The sequence below is a fragment of the Lutra lutra genome, chromosome 16 (genome assembly GCF_902655055.1).
Source record: "Lutra lutra chromosome 16, mLutLut1.2, whole genome shotgun sequence".
Lineage (NCBI taxonomy): Eukaryota > Metazoa > Chordata > Mammalia > Carnivora > Mustelidae > Lutra > Lutra lutra.
Genome location: NC_062293.1, coordinates 5,958,592 through 5,975,767, shown reverse-complemented (window position 1 = coordinate 5,975,767; position 17,176 = coordinate 5,958,592). Strand labels below are relative to the sequence as shown.

The following is a 17,176-nucleotide window of genomic DNA, read 5'->3' as shown; positions in this document are numbered from 1 at the left end:
GGTGGAGAAGATGGAAAAGGGCCTGCAGGTCTGAGCGGCGCCTGCGAAGGTGGTGGGCGTCCTCTGATCCGCCCCCAGGGTCTGAGGGGTAATCCTCTTGGCGCGCCGGGTCCGCCCCAGATGCCAGAGTTCTTCTGGGTGTGGCCCTCAAACTCCAGCTTTCAGTGGAAGGACCAGTGGGGGGCTAAAGCCGACAAAGAACGGGTCCTCCACGGTGGCCTCCCACCCGACTCCGCTGGGAGGTAGAGCCCCTTAATCACACGCTTTCTCCTTCCCCCTCCGGGGAGCCCTTGCACTCGGAGAGAGCGGGAGAAATGATATGCTAATGACATGCAAATGATTCCGGCGAGCGGGCGTCTGCAGCCCGGCGGCCCGCCACTGGGACCACTGGACCCGGCTGAGACGAGGGGTGCAGGCCCTGGCCCCGCCCGCCACGCCCTCCCCGCCCCCCGGGGGCCAGGATGGCCCTTCCCCACCCGCCGGCGTCGTGGAGGTGGGCCCGCCCCCCGGCGGCCTGCGGCCCGCCCCCCGAGGGCGCGGCTCTCCGCCGACCAGCGGCGTCCTGCCGCGTCCATCTCTCGCCCGCGGGGCCGCAGGAAGTCGCGCTCGGCGGGAGTGGAGCCGCCCCACGGCCGGGCGGCGCGAGCCGGTGAGCGGGCTCCCCGGGCCTCCCCACTGTCCGCCAGGTGCCCTCTCGCCGGGGTCCCCGTCAGCGCCGTGGCGGACCCGCCTCTCCGGGAACCTCCGGGGCCCCTTCCCGCCTGTGACGGGCTCCGGGTTGAGATTGCAGGAAAGTCTTGTCCCATTCCTGAGCGGCCCCAGCCTGCGATGGCTGGGGACCCCCACGCCTGAGGGGGCTCTCCCGAGCCACTGCCACCCTCCACCGCCTGGGGAGTGGGGGAGGCACGGGCACCACGCGAGCCTGGCCTGAAATCTCCACGCGGGTGCCCAGGGCGCCAGGGCGTCCCAGAAGCCCCACCCAGGGAAGATCCGTCTTGGGGAAGGTGGGAAAGCGGAATGACCCCGGACGGCAGGGACACGGGGCCAAGCTGGGAACGGGTCCTGAGGTCCCTGTTGCCTATCCCATCCCCCTTTCCAGGCCGAGGTCAGAGGGCCCCTGAGGGAACGTGGGGGCAAGTTTGGAGACAGAGAAAGGAGGAGAGTGACTTGTCCCAGCTCGAGGAGTTCTGGAACACCCTGTTCCTTCCTCAGCGCCTGCCAAGTGTAGGGGTTTGAGGGCTTGTCGGTCCCAACCTCAAGCTGGTTCTGGCAGCTCTCCTGCCGCTGCCACCCTGTGTCCTGGGCCCTGCCTGATACGGGGTCTGGGAAGGGGGAGGGGGGCTCAGGTCCTCTGGGCCTGCCCTGGAGCGCATGGTGCCTCCTTTGCCTCTCACCATGCGAGAGGGGCATCCCTTCCACTCAGCACACCAAAGCCCTGAGTGAGAGCATTCGCTCCCTTTCCTGACCATGCCTGTAAGCTTAGAGGGGCAGAGAAGGGATTCTGACGCCCTGCTGAGGCTCTGCGGAGGCCCCAAACACAAACCAAGCGATGTGTGCAGTGTTTGAAGGACAAGAAATGCTTCTGGTCTCGTGCCCTGCCCACAGCTTCCTGCCACTTGGGCATGAAGGGAGTCACTCAGACTCTGGGCTGAGGTCCCTGCGGGCTGAGGTGGGCAGCTCCAGTGGAGATCTTCCGGTCCCTGGAAGTGCAAGCTAGGTATCTCCAGCTGCATTTCCTTCCTTGCCACAACGTACCAGGCAGCGACCATGATTCGTGGTGCCCAGAGCAAAGGAAAGACCACTTCCCTTCTGGGGCAGCACTGGAGCCAGAGCCCCGAGCCCCATCTCGTCTCTGCTCTGCTTGAGTTTTCTGGAATGGACCTGCCCACCAGGAAGCCAGGTCACCCTTGGTTCTGGTCTTGCCTGACCCCAGGGGAACACAGGTGGGTCCCATTAAATTATCTTTTGTGCTCGCCCAAGGCCTGGTAGGGGTGGGTGAAGAGGTCCCTGTTCTTAGAGTAGGGGGAGTGTGTTGGGGGGGGAGGGACAACAATGATAAACAAGAGAAGGATCCATTCCAATGTGGTGTGAAAAGTACATTGAAAGAAAGAAATAGAAGAAGAGGGCCTGGTCTAGCCTGGGGTCAGGGGAGCTTCCCAGGAATACTGTCAGGGCTGAATCTTGAAGGACCGACAGCATTTGCTCTGATTAGGATTTTGGAACCTCGGCAGCCTAGTCCATGAGGAACTTGCTGGCGGAAGGGGCTGGAGTGCCCACCAGACAAGAAGGCTGTTTGTGATATAGGAGTTGCTTGGGGTCTGGGAGGGGACACCCCCTGGTGGAAGGCAGAGTCTTCAGGGGAACCCCCAGAGGGAGGCCAGGGTCCTCCCAGTGTGCAAAGAGAGCGCAGAGGTGCTCCAGGTTTCCTGGGTTCTGACTCTCCTGGGAGGCCTGGAGGAAGGAGAGGCTGGGAAAAGTCAGCTGCACTGAAAGATCCGGACAGAAGGTGGATGCAGAGTGAAGGCCGCAATCCTGAACAAAGTCCCCAGAAGGCTGCCTGGAGAAGTGGCTGCTGAGAAGGGCACTAAAGATGCCTCTGATGGGGGATGGGAGTGGGAGCAGGTGGTAGAGGCCTCTCTCTAAAGGGGCAGAACAAACAGGAATGACAAGGGACCAGAGCTGGGGAAGCAGGGTGAGGGGAGCTGGGCCTGTGTCTCCTCTGTCGTCCACCTCCTCCCTGCCACCTCTGGGTCGAGGGACTGTATGCTGCTCTGAAGGGAAACCAGCAGGGTCCCAGGGGCTTGGGGAAGGGACAGGGTAGGGCAGCTGTGAAGGGAAGAGCCGGAGGAAGGGAAGGCAGTGGAGGAAGGCTGGCAGCCCTTCTGGGAGGAAGAGGGGAAAGTGGCAGGTCAGGGAAGACTGAGGTCCCAGCTCTGGAGAGGTTGTGGAGGGGACATTTAGGCCAACACAGGATCAGGTTGCACTGGTGACCTTTCCATTTGCTGCGGGAACAGAAATCCTTGAAGGGAACTGTATGGGAGTTCTGCCTGAGCCTGGAACGGGGCCAGGAGGATCAGGGCTGAGGGATCTCTGGGGCCAATACACAAGCCAGAGCCAGGATGGCAGGACCTGCTTGCAGAACACACACACACACACACACACACACACACACACACACAGGCGTGCGCCCACGCTCATTGCACTCTGTCCAATGGGCTGCTCACCTTGGCAGGGCTCCTGGGGGTCCTTTGGGGAGAAAGAAGGCTTGGTGCCCAGAGAAGAGATGGGAGCGTCAGAAGGAGGCGGTTTGGGGTGGATCCCTTTTAGGTGCTGTTTTAAAGTTCCTGGGTCTGGTGGACGGGGCGGGGAAAGTGTGGAGTACAGGGCGTGGCATGAGGATGGGGTTGCATATTTCTGGTAGATCCATGGGTTTCCATGGATCTTCTCAGGACCTGGGGTAGAAGGAGGGAGGCTGTGGGAACTGTAGCTCAAGGGATCCACTGCCTTCGTTGAGGCAAAGGCTGCCGGAGCCCTAAGCCCTGAGTACGGGTGAGGTCTGAGGGCCACGGGAGGACCAGGGAACGGGTGGAGAGCAGGGACAGAGGGGACGGGGTAAGGGCCTCGCATCTGGGGAAAGGCCTTGGGGCTTTGAGGCCTGGTCATGGCAGCTTCCGTGATGGGGTGGGGGAGCAGCCTGGATGGGGCGAAAAACTGAGAAAGGACTGAGCCAAAGATGGGGGTGGGTGTATCTGTGTGTGTGACCGTGTGCGCATGTATGTGTCTGTATGTTTGTGTAGTGTGTGTCTGTTTGCATTTGTTTGTCTCTGGGCTTGTCTGCATGTGTCCACATAGGTGTGTATCCGTGAATGTGTGTTCTCTGTATATGTCTGGGCAGGCCTACATGCGTGACTTTGTATGTCTGTGTGTCTCTAGACTTTTCTGTTTATGTGTGTCTGTGTAAGTGTGTGTCTGCCTATAAGTCTATGTACCTGTGTGGTTCTGTGTGTCTCTGTCTATGCAGTGTGTTTGTGTGTGTGTATTTGTGAGTGTGTATCTTGGTATATGCCCATGTGTGACTGTGTGTGACTGTGTGTGTGTGTGTGTGTGTGTTTTGGGGGAATGTTGCTCAGAGAAGCCCTGACAGGTGGTGGGTCATTACTGAGCATTGCTGTAGAACTTGACTCTGCCACAAGCTCCCTGTGGAAGGAGGAATATCAGAGGGCCTTCAGATGAGACCCGTGCCTTTTTTTTTTTTTTAAGATTTTATTTATCTATTTGACAGAGAGAGAGAGAGATCACAAGTAGGCTGAGAGGCGGGCAGAGGGGGAGGGGGAAGCAGGCTCCCTGCTGAGCAGAGAGCCCTAGGCAATGCGGGGCTCCATCCCAGGACCCTGTGTGGCACCCTGGAAAGCTATTCTGTGTACACTCCTTGACGATGTCCAGCACCCAGTTACTCACCCAGGCCGTCTCAGCAGCACTGACAGCGGACGCTGCTGTCAAGGCGGCTTTGCAAAAGTCTGTGTTTGTGTGCAGGAAGCCTGCTTATGAATGTTTGAAAATGCATCTGTGCATACCTGCGGGGGAATTGGGACGTCGCCGGCTCTAGAGATCTGTTCCGTTCTACAAGCTGTTATTGAGTGCTTGCTGTGTACAGGAGGGGGCCCCAAGGCCGGGCCAGGAAGTGCCGCCTACTGACTGACCACCAGATGTTGTAAGTCTAGAAAGAATTCCTCCCACCTGCCTCATCCCACTGACGGCTCACCTGCCTGCGCCTCCTGTCAGGCTGGCTCTGGGAAGTGGGTGAAAGGAAAGGCCAAGGCCACCGCGTTTGCCTCTGGCCACCTCCCAGGGGGCGGTGCCCTCTGTGCTACGTGGTGCTGGGGCAAAGGAAGGGATGGTTTCAGCCACCCAGGGAAAGTGGCAGGTGAACTGGGGCTGGCAGCTGCATTCTGTCCCCTCCACAGGTGGCCCAGGCAGTGGTAACGTGGTAACGGCAAAGGATGCCCCAGGTCCTGGAGCGTGCAGAGGGCTGCTGGGCCTGGGTGGTGCTGCTGGCCTCCCTGGTGACCCAGGGCCTCACTCTGGGCTTCCCCACATGCACTGGCATCTTCTTCACTGAACTACAGCATGAGTTCCAAGCCAGCAACAGTGAGACCTCATGGTTCCCCTCCATCCTGACAGCCATGCTCCACGCTGGGGGTGAGCAGCCTGGGGAGGGGCCGAGGGAGGGTTGAGAAAGAGCGCAGGGTGAAGGAGGAAGCCACAGTCTCCCTGGCCTCCCGGAGCTCACTTTCGCTGAGGCCACAGGCTTTGTCTCATGGGGTGAATTCCTAAAATGTCACCTGATTTCAGCACCCCCTGGCTGGAATACGGGGCTGGGCTGTGCTGAACTGGGCTGAGCAGGTCTTGGCTGGGCTGGGGATGGGGAGAGGGTATGGAGGCTCCCAAGGCGCACAGCCAGTCCTCGCAGTGGCTGGAGGCCGAGAGAGGATCCGAGCAGATTGTGGGAGTGCCAGACGCTTAGCTCAGACTTGAGGAATTGCTGCTTGGGTAATCTCTCTGAACCTCAGTTTCTTCTTCTGCAATATAGAGGTAACACCCAACACCCTACCACCTCCTACCTGGGATCATAGGGAGAATCCCATGAGTTACCAGCAGCTAGTATTCGGAGAACCTTGGCGGGGGCTTCAGGATGGGAAAGGGGGCTCGAGGAAAACACAAGGGGCAAGATGGGGGCAGGGAAAGAGCCCCATCTCTCCCCAGGAAGCAGAAGGGGTATTGCAAGGGCTGGGGAGGTTCAAGTGAAGGCAGCCTCCCCCGCCATTTCCTGCTTGGCTCCTTCAAGAATGTGACCCTCTCATCCCTACCTCCCCTGACCTCCGTGAAGAGGGATGGCCCGGGGCTGCCTGGGAGATTCCCTGCCATAGACTTGGGCTCAGGGCCCTACCCCTGACTCCTGAGAGCTCTTCAAGGAGACTCCAAAGACAGGGACCTGCAAGCGGGGATGGGGGATGGGGCAGGAGGCCCTGGTCAGCAGGAGCAAGATCTCCTGGCCCACAGGGCTCTCCCCGTGTACTTTCCTTGGCTCTGCTGACTCCACCTCCCTGCACACCTCCTGCCACTCCCTCCACCCGGCAGGAGCAGCCTGCTCGCTTTTTCCAGGTCCTTCCCTCTAACTGGGGGAGAGGTCAGACTGGGAGAGATGGCCTCCCTGAGATGAACCCTGAACCTGGCGGGGCCTGGACTTAGGGCCCTGGGAGAGGCCTGGACTAGGCCAGACCCCATGACCTTTTCACCTGCAAGGTTGGGGCAGAAGTGGGAATCTCAGGCAGTTCGTTCCATGCAGCCAGAAAGGAATCCATGCCAGGGCCTGGGAAACAGGCATCCAGTGGGGACCCCGACTCCTAACCAGCTTTAGACTCCCCAACCCCTAGCAGGCATGCCAACATTTCAGTTGGCCTGGGATTCCCATCTGTATGTCTGTCTGTCTCACATACACACCTTTAGCCCATGCTCATTCAGAGTATCAGAGGAATTTTTTTTTTTTAAGATTTTATTTATTTATTGGTCAGAGGGAGAGAGAGCACAAGCAAGGGGAGTGGCAGGCAGAGGGAGAAACAGACTGCCCACTGAGCAGGGAACCCGATGAGGGACTTGATCCCAGGACCCTGGCATCATGACCTGAGCCGAAGGCAGACGCTTAACCAACTGTGCCTCCCAGGCGTCCCCAGAGAAATTTTGAACTTGAAATTATCTTCAATCTCAAGCACCCCCGGCCCCCACACATCTTAGAGATAAAGAAAGCAAGCAAGCACAAGTACTAGGCACGTTCAGGGTTGCAGAGTGAGTTAAGGGCAGAAGCAGTGCCCAGTAGAGGAAACACCCTGCCTCCCAGTGCCCCTGGCTGTTTGAGGTAAGCTGGCACAGGTCCCAACCTCTACCCCCAATGCCATGACTTGGGGCTTTGCCCAGTGTTACTTTTCCAAAGTCAGACCAGAGTTTGGGGTGGGGAAGATGGACCATGTGTGGGGCAGTGGTCATGTTCACTGCAGTTTTGCCTCTCCCTCTATGGCTGCCTGTGCTTGATTATCTCTGAGTGCGGGCTGCCTACTTCCTGCGTCACTCCCAATCTCATACTGGCTCACATGCACACATCCCCTCTCCACCCCAAACATATACACACACTGGGCATGCGCTCTCGAGCACACGCTCGTTCCCTCCCTCCCTCCCTCTTCCTTTGGCAGTTCTCTGGGAGAGTAACTATAGAAATTCCATTGTGTGTACTTGGGGAGCAGGGCACCTGGTGAATGGGGCCCTGTGAGGTGTGGAGAAGCAGCCAGCCAGGACTGGCTCCTTTCTGCTCTGGGTCTGGGCTGGTGAGAAGGCAGCTCAAGGTGGGGGTGGGGAGGAGGAGAACAGGCCCCTCTCCACCCGAAGCCAAAGAATTTGTGTTGGCTGGAAGTGATGGGGGAGGGGAGAAAGCACCCCATCCAGTTCTCTCCCGAGGCCAGGGCAAGGGGGTGTGGAGTGAGTGTTCCCGCACCCCAGGCTGCCCACCCTAGACAGATTGGAGGCTAGTGGCAGGGCTGTGGCCAGTCCTCTTGAGAATGGGAAGCAGGTGGGGGCTGTAGGCACTCGCCATCGTTTTGATAAACTGGGACCCTCACCCACCGAGAAAAACCCCCAGCAAGGGGCATCTACCCAGGTCACTAGCCAGGCCTATTTTACTCGGATGGAATCAGCCTCAGGTCAGTGCAGTGAAGGGCCTCAGTCCGAAGCTCTGGGGATCCTTGTTAGGGGTTAAACCGAGCCCTTGCAGGACCTCCACCTCCGCTTACAGGTGGTCAGATGTCATCCAGTGTGACCTCCTGTAGGGGAGGCACAGAGAGGGACTGGGTTTGCCCCAGCCCATAGCCAGCCTGGGGCCGGGTGGCGATCAGAATCGAGACCTATAGGCCCCAGGGCTGTGCCCTTCCAGCCACATGGCTAGTTCTTGCTGGAACCCCTTCCCAGGCCCTCTCTCCCTCCTTCCTGTCCTCATTCAGCTGCCACCTGCTGGCTGCCTCCTCACCCCTGCCCCTCTCTCTGCTTCCTCCCCACAGGACCCCTGTGCAGCATCCTGGTGGGACGCTTTGGTTGCCGAGTGACGGCGATGCTGGGGGGCGCACTGGCCAGCCTGGGCATGGTAGCAGGCTCCTTCTGCCGCACCCTTAGCCAGCTCTACCTCACAGCAGGATTCATCACAGGTGACTGTCTTCCCATTTTGAGAATTTCTGGGTGCCTGCCAAAAAGTGCCAGGCATAAGTGCAGGCTGGATGTCTAATCTTCTGGGGCTGCTTATCAATCCCATGAGGGAGAGGGACAATGAATGTGTAAATGAGAAAGATTGTTTCTGATGGTGACAAACATCTGAGAAGCCAGGGAGGACCACTGATGGGATGGTGTCCTGGCTGGGGGGTGGGTGGGCCGAGATTAAACAAACAAAGAGATAAAACATCTAGGACACCCCAGGCAGGAGATAAAGCAAGGTGGGGGAGGTTGTTGCTTTCAACAGGGCAGTCGGGGAAGGTCTTGCAGAGGAGGTGACATTTGGGCAGAAAGCTCATGGAGGTGAGGGAGTCTGCTGCCAGGCTCTCAGGGAAAGAGCATTCCGGACAGCAGGAACAGCAAGTGCAAAGCCCAGAAGGGCCCAAGGGGCAATGGAGGGCACGAGCAAAAGTAGGGTGGAGGCTGGATGGGGAGTAGTGCCTGATGGCCGAGTAGTGAGATGGGAAACCATGGGAGTGATTCAGGTGGTGGGGTGAGTGACGTCATCCAGCTGGTGTTTGTAAAGCCCTCCGGCTGCTGTGTTCAACATATGTGCACTGGGTGGGGACTAAGAGCAGGAGACAGGTATGAGCATCATAACCCAGACGGGAGATGGCCTACCTTTGACCATGGCGGTACGATGGAGGTCAGATTCAGGACTGCGTGGGAGGTCCAGAGAAGAAGAGTCAAGGATGACCCAAGGTTCCAGGAGCCAAGAAGGGTGACGCCAAGGTTTTTGCCCCAAACTCCGGAAGGATGGAGTAGCCTTTAACTACAGTGGGGAACCGAAGGGAGGAGCAGGTTGGTGGGCAGTTGGGAAACTCAGGTGTGGAAGCATCCAGTCCGCTGTTCGGGGACAGGCCCTCGGCTGCTCACGACAGGGCTGGCATTCTAGTATTGAGAGGAGGTATCGTTCTGCTGTCACTGAGGGAACAAGAGTGGGGGGCTGAGGGGGCCTGAGGACTGGGCCCTGCGGTGTCCAATCATTGGTGGGAAGGAGGGACACAGGCAGGAGGAGGCCCAGGAGAGTGAGGTTTCTTGAGAAGGTGAGGAGAGAGTGAGGGCTGTGTCAGGCTGCTGGTGGGTCAGATGGAAGGGAACCAGCCTCAGTCTGGATTTGGCAACATGGAGGTTGCTGACCTTGATAAGAGGGAGTCTGGACCAAAGGTGAGGTGGAAAGTCTGATTGCAGCAGGTCAAGAGCAAAGAGAAAGACAGGAGTTGGAGACAGTGGAGATAAAAAGTATTTCCAGGAAATTTTGATGAAGGGGACAGAGAAACAGGCCAATACCCGGAAGAGGCTGTGGGATCAAGAGAGGTTTGTTTGGTTTTTTTTTTAGTTGTTTTGGGTTTCTTTGCTTTTTTTAAACTGCCTTATTAGCTTCACAAAATATTATGAGCATCATTCCATGCAATAGGGGAAAACTCCCCGGGTGACAGAATCTTACAGACTGAGTCAAAATACAACATTCAAAGGCACCTGACTGGCTCAGTCAGTAGAGCATGTGACTCCTGATCTCTGGGTCATGAGTTCAAGCCCCATATTAGGTGAAGAGCCCACTTAAAATAAAAACAGGGCACCAGGGTGGCTCAGTGGATTAAAGCCTCTGCCTGCGGCTCAGGTCATGATCTCAGGGTCCAGAGATCGAGCCCCACATTGGGCTCTCTGCTCAGCGAGGAGCCTGCTTCCCCCTCTCCCTCTGCCTGCCTCTCTGCCTACTTGTGATATCTCTCTCTCTCTCTCTGTCAAATAAATAAATAATCTTTTAAAAAATAATAAAATAAAAACAAACCTACAAAACCCCCCACCCACATTCAGTTAAGAGCCAGTAACAGGGGACCCTAAAGAAACATGTAACACCAAAGGATTTATGGGAAAGGTCCCTTATAACCAAGATTAGAATGTAGGTACGTCTTCCTGAGGTACGTCTTCCTGTGACCTTGAGGGAGAACATCAGGACTTGAGGCATCAGGCCAAACTCATCTGGTCACGGTGAGGAGGGTTGGTGCTAACTGCCGGAAGACCACGCCAGGACTGCTTTTCCATCCGCTGCCTGACCTCCTCCCTCCCTTGCCCATAGCTTTCCAAGCCTCTGACACACGTCCCACCTATACTGCAGGATGCAACTGCCTGTGGAGGCACACGACATTCACCAGCTTCCAAACAGAAGGCCAAGGGCTCTCCTTTATTAGCACCTTGCTCCTTTTCATCCTTTCCTGCATTTTCCTGGTTGACATTTTGTACTGCCTGTTCCTCTTCGGACGCCATTGCTCCTGGGCCTCTCCTTGTGGGCTCCTCTTCCTCTTTGTAGCAGAGAGAATGAACCCCCAAGACCCTTCCACCTACACATCTGCTCCCTCTCTGCCTCCTTTTTGGGATCACCCCAGCCCGCAGACCCTTGGGGCTACCGGGAGCAGGTACTGAGAAGGGAGTGGGAGCAAGCTGGGGCTGGGTTTCCGTTTTCTTTTTTTGTTTGCTTTTGTTTTGTTTTTTAATTTATTTTTTATTTTTAAAAAATATTTTATTTATTTATTTGACAGAGAGCACAGATAGGCAGAGAGGCAGGCAGAGAGGGGGAAGCAGGCTCCCCCGCTGAGCAGAGAGCCCGATGCGGGGCTCGATTCCAGGACCCTGAGATCATGATCTGGGCCGAAGGCAGAGGCTTTAACCCACTGAGCCACCCAGGCGCCCCTGTTTTGCTTTTTTAAAAAGATTTTATTTCTTGGGGCGCCTGGGTGGCTCAGTGGGTTAAGCCGCTGCCTTCGGCTCAGGTCATGATCTCAGGGTCCTGGGATCGAGCCCCGCATCGGGCTCTCTGCTCTGTGGGGAGCCTGCTTCCTCCTCTCTCTCTGCCTGCCTCTCTGCCTGCTTGTGATCTCTCTGTCAAATAAATAAATAAAATCTTAAAAAAAAAAAAAGATTTTATTTCTTTATTTGAGAGAGAGAGAGAGAACACGAGGTGTGGGGAAGAGGCAGAGGGAAATGGAGACGGACAAGCAGACTCCCCACTGAGCAGGGAGCCCAGCCTCTGGGCTTGATCCCAGGACCCCGAAATCATGACCTGAGCCAAAGTCAGATGATTAACCAATTGGGCCACCCAGGCGCCCTTTGTTTTGTTTTTAATGGGAGGAATAACAACGAAGGAGAATGATCTGGCAAAGAGGAGAAAGTGGGTGGTGCAGGAGAAAGAAATTGCTGGAGGGATATGCCTTAAGTGGACAAGATGAAGGGCATAAGCAGCGGGTTGACCTTGGCTGGCAGCAGGGACAGACAGTCCAATGTCACAAACAGAAGGCAAGTGGTCAGCTGGGGGTACTGGGGGAGGTGCATAGGGAAGGACTGGTGGTCATCCAGGAGGGTGGGAGAGAAAATTGATAGTGGCATCACAGGTGGCCCGAGAGCCCACCTGAGAATCGTGGTCATGGTGTGGCCGTGAGCTTTCTCTTGCAACATGTTCAGCTGTTCGGGCAGCACAGAGAGGGTGGGGGTGTCGCATCTGAGCTGAGCCAGGAGAGAAAGTCTAGGGGAAGCATATTTTAGGCAGTGGGAACAGCAACTGCAAATGTCCCGCCCTGGGGGGGCAGCTTGGTGTCCAGAGGAAGAGAAGGAAGCTGATGCGGTTCAATCATGGTGAGTGACAGGGAGAATGGCCTGAGATGGCACCCAAGAGATGACCAGGGGCCAGACCCTGCAGAGCCTTCCAGGGCACAGCAACTACTGTGGCATTTTTTTCCAGGTGTAATGGGAAGTCTTTGAAAGGTGACTTACCCCAATTTAGGTTTTTATTTTATTTACTTATTTATTTATTTTAAGATTTTAGTCTTTATTTGAGAGAGAGCGAGCCAGCACAAGCAGGGGGAGGGGCAGAGGACAAGGAGAGAGAAAAAAACAGGCTCCCCACTCAGCAGGGAGCCCGACATGGGGCTCCGTCCCAGGACCCCAAGATCATGACCCGAGCTGAAAGCGGATGCTTAACTGACTGAGCCACCCAGGCAACCCCCTCTCAATTTAGGTTTTTAAAGATCAGCCTGGTGCTGTGCAAAGGGCAACAAGTGTGCCCGTGGCAGCCTTGGGAGGGCAGAGCTGATGTTTCTAAGGAGGTGGCAAGGCAGGCTGTTTCCATCCTCAATCTCTGGGGACCTGGAAGTGGGTCTGGGCCAGAACAGAAGGAGGGCAGACATGGAGCAGGACCCCACGATTCATCTGGGTGCCGGCGGGAGGCCCAGAATGCCCTCCAGCCAGTCTCCTCCCTCCCACCACAGGCCTGGGCATGTGCTTCAGCTTCCAGTCGAGCATCACCGTGCTGGGCTTCTACTTCCACCACCACCGGGCTCTGGCCAACGCTCTGGCTTCGGTGGGCGTCTCCCTGGGCATCACGCTCTGGCCACTGCTCTCCCGCTACCTCCTGGAGGACCTGGGCTGGAGGGGCACCTTCCTTGTCTTCGGCGGCGTTTTTCTCCACTGCTGCGTCTGTGGGGCCATCCTGAGGCCCGTGGCCACCACCGTGGTCCCTGAGACCACAGAAGCGCCCTCTCCACCTTCCAAGACACCTGCTCCCGGCTGCCTGGCAGCGTGTGGTCGGGCCATCCAGCGCCACCTGGCCTTTGATATCCTGCGGCACAACGCGGGCTACCGAGTGTACACCCTGGGCGTTATGTGGATGATCCTGGGCTTCCTGCTGCCGCACGTCTTCCTGGTGCCGTACGCCATGTGGCACGGGGTGGACGAACACAGGGCGGCCCTCCTGATCTCCATCATTGGCTTTAGCAACATCTTCCTGCGGCCCATGGCCGGGCTGGTGGCGGGCCGGCGGGACTTCGCGGGCCACCGGAAGTACCTGTTCAGCCTGGCGGCCCTGCTCAATGGCCTCACCAACCTGGTGTGCGCCGCGTCGGCCGACTTCCGGGTGTTGGTGGGCTACTGCTTGCTGTACAGCGTGTCCATGAGCGGCATCGGGGCCCTCATCTTCCAGGTCCTCATGGACATCGTCCCCATGGATCAGTTCTCTAGCGCCCTGGGCCTCTTCACCGTCCTGGAGAGCGTCTCCATCCTCATCTCCCCGCCCCTGGCTGGTGAGGCCCGCCTTGGGGCGGATGTGGGTGTGGCCTGGGCGTGCGTGGCCGTGGCCTGGGTGGGCAGGACGTGGAGGTGGGGCAAAGGGGAACAGTTTGAACAGATCTGGGTGCCATCCAGCATCTCCAGGGCGAGGGACTTGGAATCTGTGATTTTCTAAGCGTCTGTGATTTTCCAAGCTGCAACCTCTTCCCCAGCTGGCGCCCAGGGCATGAACAGTTAAAAATAAGGATTTTTTTTTTTTTTTTTTTTTTGGGTACCAGACTTGCCTGAGTCCTTCATCTTCCTCTCTGTCCCTCTGTTTTCTTATCAGCAAAGTGGGGAGGTTAATACGATCTACCCCATAGACTTGGTGAGGACCGCAGTTATATAGCAAAGAGCTTAGCAGAGAGCCTGGCACAGAGCAGAAAACCACGTGCATGTTTGCCTGATTAAGATCCTGGCTGTCGCACTTCCTGCCTGTGGGACCCAGGCAAGTCACTTTCCTTCTCTGAGCCACAGTGTCATCTCCAAAAGGCAGACAGGAACACCTGCCTTAACGACTGGTTCGCCTGTGCCAGTCACTGGGGGTCCTGGCTGACTGGGGACAGATGCCCAGTCCCCACCTCTCAGGGCTTCCCTTCTGGTGGGAGAGTCAAACCAGACACAGGTTTGTGCTCAGCGTGGTGATCTGTGCCAGGAGGGAAACAAACAGGTATGGAAGCAGAGACCCCCATGGGCAGACTTGCCAGGCAGCCAAGGATGTGACATTCAAAGTAACAGGGAAGCTGTGTGAAGCCCTTGAGGCTGGAGGGCAGTCAGCGATGGTGGCAGTCAGTACAGTCCTCTGATGACAAGGGGGAATCTTCCCAAGTGTGTCATTGGAAGTTGTGGTTTCCAAGGGAGTTGATGAAAGCAACTAGTGGAGACGATTACCCAGGAGGAGGTGTGGGAGGGCCCAGGTGTAGCTGAGTAGGTATCCCGGACTACTGGCTCTTGTGTGCTTGGTTCCCTGCCACCAAGGGTAAGGGAGACATGCCATGAGGTGCCCTTCTGGCCCCAGGGTTCTTCTTGCCCCCTGGAGAGCAGGCTTAATGTTCTTGTTCTCCTTTGAGTCCACAAATCTTTATTGAATGTCTTCTATGTGCCAGTCATAGTGGCTCATCCTGGGGATACCGCAGAGCCTGAAATGAAATCTCTGCTCTTGGAGAGCACACAAGGTAGTGGGAGGGAGGCCTGGCATCCCCAGACAGCGGCCTAACTTGCTCTCTGTCCCCCAGGGCTCCTCCTGGACACCACCGACAACAACTTTAGCTACGTTTTCTACATGTCAAGCTTCTTCCTTATATCAGCTGCCCTCTTCATGGGTGGCAGCTTCTGTGCCCTGCAGAAGAAGGAGAGACCAGGCATGCAGGCCGAGGCAGAAGGAGCCATCACAGGGGTGCCCTCAGAGCAGGGCCTCATGGTGGAGGACTCACGTGGTGCCAAGAAGCACCTGTACACCGAGGTCATGTATGTGACCAGCATCTGAGCCCTGAGGTCCATGAGTGACCACTGCCGCAGCCCAGGAATGTGATGTCCAGCTGCCAGGGGCTGGGGTGAGGGGCTGCCCAGGAAGCCCGAAGCCAGAAGCCTTCTAGGCTCTGCACACTGGGACTCAGCCAGGAGCTGGGACCTTGGAGGCTGGCCTCCCAACGACTCAGAGCTCCTTCCAACCAGCAGATCCAGGAGCGGGTCCTTCTGATTTTTTCTCTGGGGCACCAGCATACCTGGAGCCTAGGAAAGTGAGTCTAAACCCTGCTTGGGTCTGTCACAGCCGGCTCAGCCCAGTGGGCTGCCCAGTACTATTGCTGCCACTCAACATACTGGACCCTCCAGTCTAGCCTGGATGTCTCCGATGTGATCTCTTTGTCCTTCTTCGGCCTCCAGACAGTTCCAGAGAGTTTACCCCTCCTCCAACGCTCTCCGCCCCCTTTCTTCCCAAGGGCCCGGGCACAGGTTGTTGGGCCTCATGCTGACTGGAACCTTGGGGAAAAGAACCCCTTGAAAGAATGAGCTGGGACTGGCAGTGGTGGATAGCCAGGCTGAGGGGTTGGCATGGACACAGGACACGGACAGATTAACGGTTGGGGAAACGACCCAACCTGGTGTCTGGGCAAAAGACTGGAGGGGAGCCCTTGGCTTGGGTCCTAGAATCACTGAAGTCTGAGGGGTCCCCTGCACTCAGCAGTGCCTGCTGTAAGGTCTCCCTCCCTCCTGTGCCCCTGCCTTGTATCTTGGTCATAAAGCTGCATGCTGGCGTGGGAGAAAGCCTGACATTTGAGTGAGCAGGGGCGCAGAAGGATTGCTAGGCAGGGCAGGAGACCTCTGGGAAAATGGAGCTGTTTTGCAACAGAAGCCTTCTCTCCCTCTCCTGCCCTCCTCTCCCTGCTGTGTCAGAGGTGTCCACCCTAGGGTAAGTAGCCGGCTGGGCCAGCTGCCAGCCCACCTCCACTCCCCAGGGGGCTTCTGCCTGGGGTGTGGAGGTCAGTGCTCCCCACACACATACTTTTTTTTGCTGGTAGGGTTCCTGAGGTCATCACTTGGGGGCTGGCTGTCATCAGCCCAAGCTTGTCCCAGCAGGGTACCACCTGAGGCAATGGAAACATAGAGTTTGTTTGAATAACAGACAAAAACGTTCCTGCAGCAGGTTATAAACCCCGTGAACTAATGAAGCTGGAAAACAGGCCTTGAGTACTCCCTTCCCTCCCCCTTTAGTTCTCCCTGCGCAGCAGGCGCTGCTGTGACCCAAGGCCTTGTTTGTTGATTCGGGCTCAACCAGGCTCCAACAAGAAAGCCTTATCAGGAAAATAAAATTTTATTTGCATGACCTGACTCCAGCCTGCCTTCTCCTGTCCAGCGGACATGAGTAAGCATCCTTGGGGAAGTACTGTCTTCTCCAGGACCCTGCCATGAGTGCCCCCTCATGGTCAAAGAAAGTAGTGCAGAGGTGAAGCGAAAGGCTCTGAGCTGGAATAGACTTCATGTTTTGTCTCTGCCACAATCTGCTGTGTGACTTTGGGCAATTGTTCACCATCTCTGGGCCTTAAAAAAGGAGGAGCCTGGCCTGGATAAATCAGAGTCTCTTGTTTGAAAAGTCTGATCCTGAAGACCCCCAAGGCCTTCCTGCTCCTCACCCAGGCATGTACTTGGCCACCATCCACAGCTTGTGCCCTGAAGGGGGAACACTTGGACACGTTTTACCCGGTCCTGTCTCCTCCTCCTCCATCTCAACTGAGTGGAAAAGGAGAGAGTGAGACTGGTGGATAGGTGGATATCTTTGGCTCTAATAGCCACCAGGCTTTGAAATGTGCAACCCCTATTAGGCCCACTTCCTGAAAACAGATATCTTTTAAGGAAAAAAGATATGAGTGAACATTCAGCATAGGAAGCTTTGATCTCATCTTCTCCCAGCCAAGACTGGCAATAATCTCTGGGCACATTCCCTTCAACAAAATTATTGAGTATCTACCACGTCCCAGGGCCTGGGTAAGAGGAGTAAGACCTGGTGATGCCCTCAGCACAAAACCAAGGGCTGAGAATTTCTCCCCAAGGAGGAAGGCCCCTGAGCCTTTCAGAGGGGACAAATGAGGGAGAATGGGATGGCCCATCTGATTCCAGATCCCCACTTAGGTGCTCTCCTGGGAATCCTCTAGAGAGTAACTAGAGCTGTTCCTGACCAGCGCAGGTTGGAGCTCGCTTACCTCCTGTCCCTGAACTCTGAGCCCCTGGTCCCCAGGACTTTACTGCTCTTTCCAGACAGAGGCAGAGGAGCCCC

General features: G+C 56.7%; 1 protein-coding gene and 1 long non-coding RNA gene across 11 annotated transcripts; both read left to right on the top strand.

Annotated features, from left to right (window-relative positions):
• The first annotated feature begins 226 nt into the window (after positions 1-226).
• Positions 227-16,233, top strand: SLC16A5 (solute carrier family 16 member 5). Of its 10 annotated transcripts, none has more exons than XM_047707296.1 (7): positions 515-649; positions 1,759-1,943; positions 4,534-4,711; positions 4,965-5,199; positions 8,103-8,246; positions 12,570-13,379; positions 14,640-16,233. In XM_047707296.1, the coding sequence occupies exons 4-7, from the start codon at positions 5,001-5,003 to the stop codon at positions 14,888-14,890; spliced, it is 1,404 nt and encodes a 467-aa protein (XP_047563252.1). In that variant the 5' UTR covers positions 515-649; positions 1,759-1,943; positions 4,534-4,711; positions 4,965-5,000; the 3' UTR covers positions 14,891-16,233. The 10 variants fall into 10 exon arrangements, with proteins under 10 accessions (XP_047563250.1, XP_047563252.1, XP_047563253.1 ...); XM_047707297.1 differs by having other exon boundaries at positions 564-649; positions 1,606-1,943; XM_047707295.1 differs by lacking the exon at positions 515-649 and adding an exon at positions 896-1,004.
• LOC125087228 (uncharacterized) lies at positions 11,334-11,822 on the top strand. Its single transcript, XR_007123386.1, has 2 exons — positions 11,334-11,665; positions 11,697-11,822. It is a non-coding gene; the product is annotated as an uncharacterized LOC125087228 (long non-coding RNA).
• Positions 16,234-17,176: the final 943 nt, after the last annotated feature.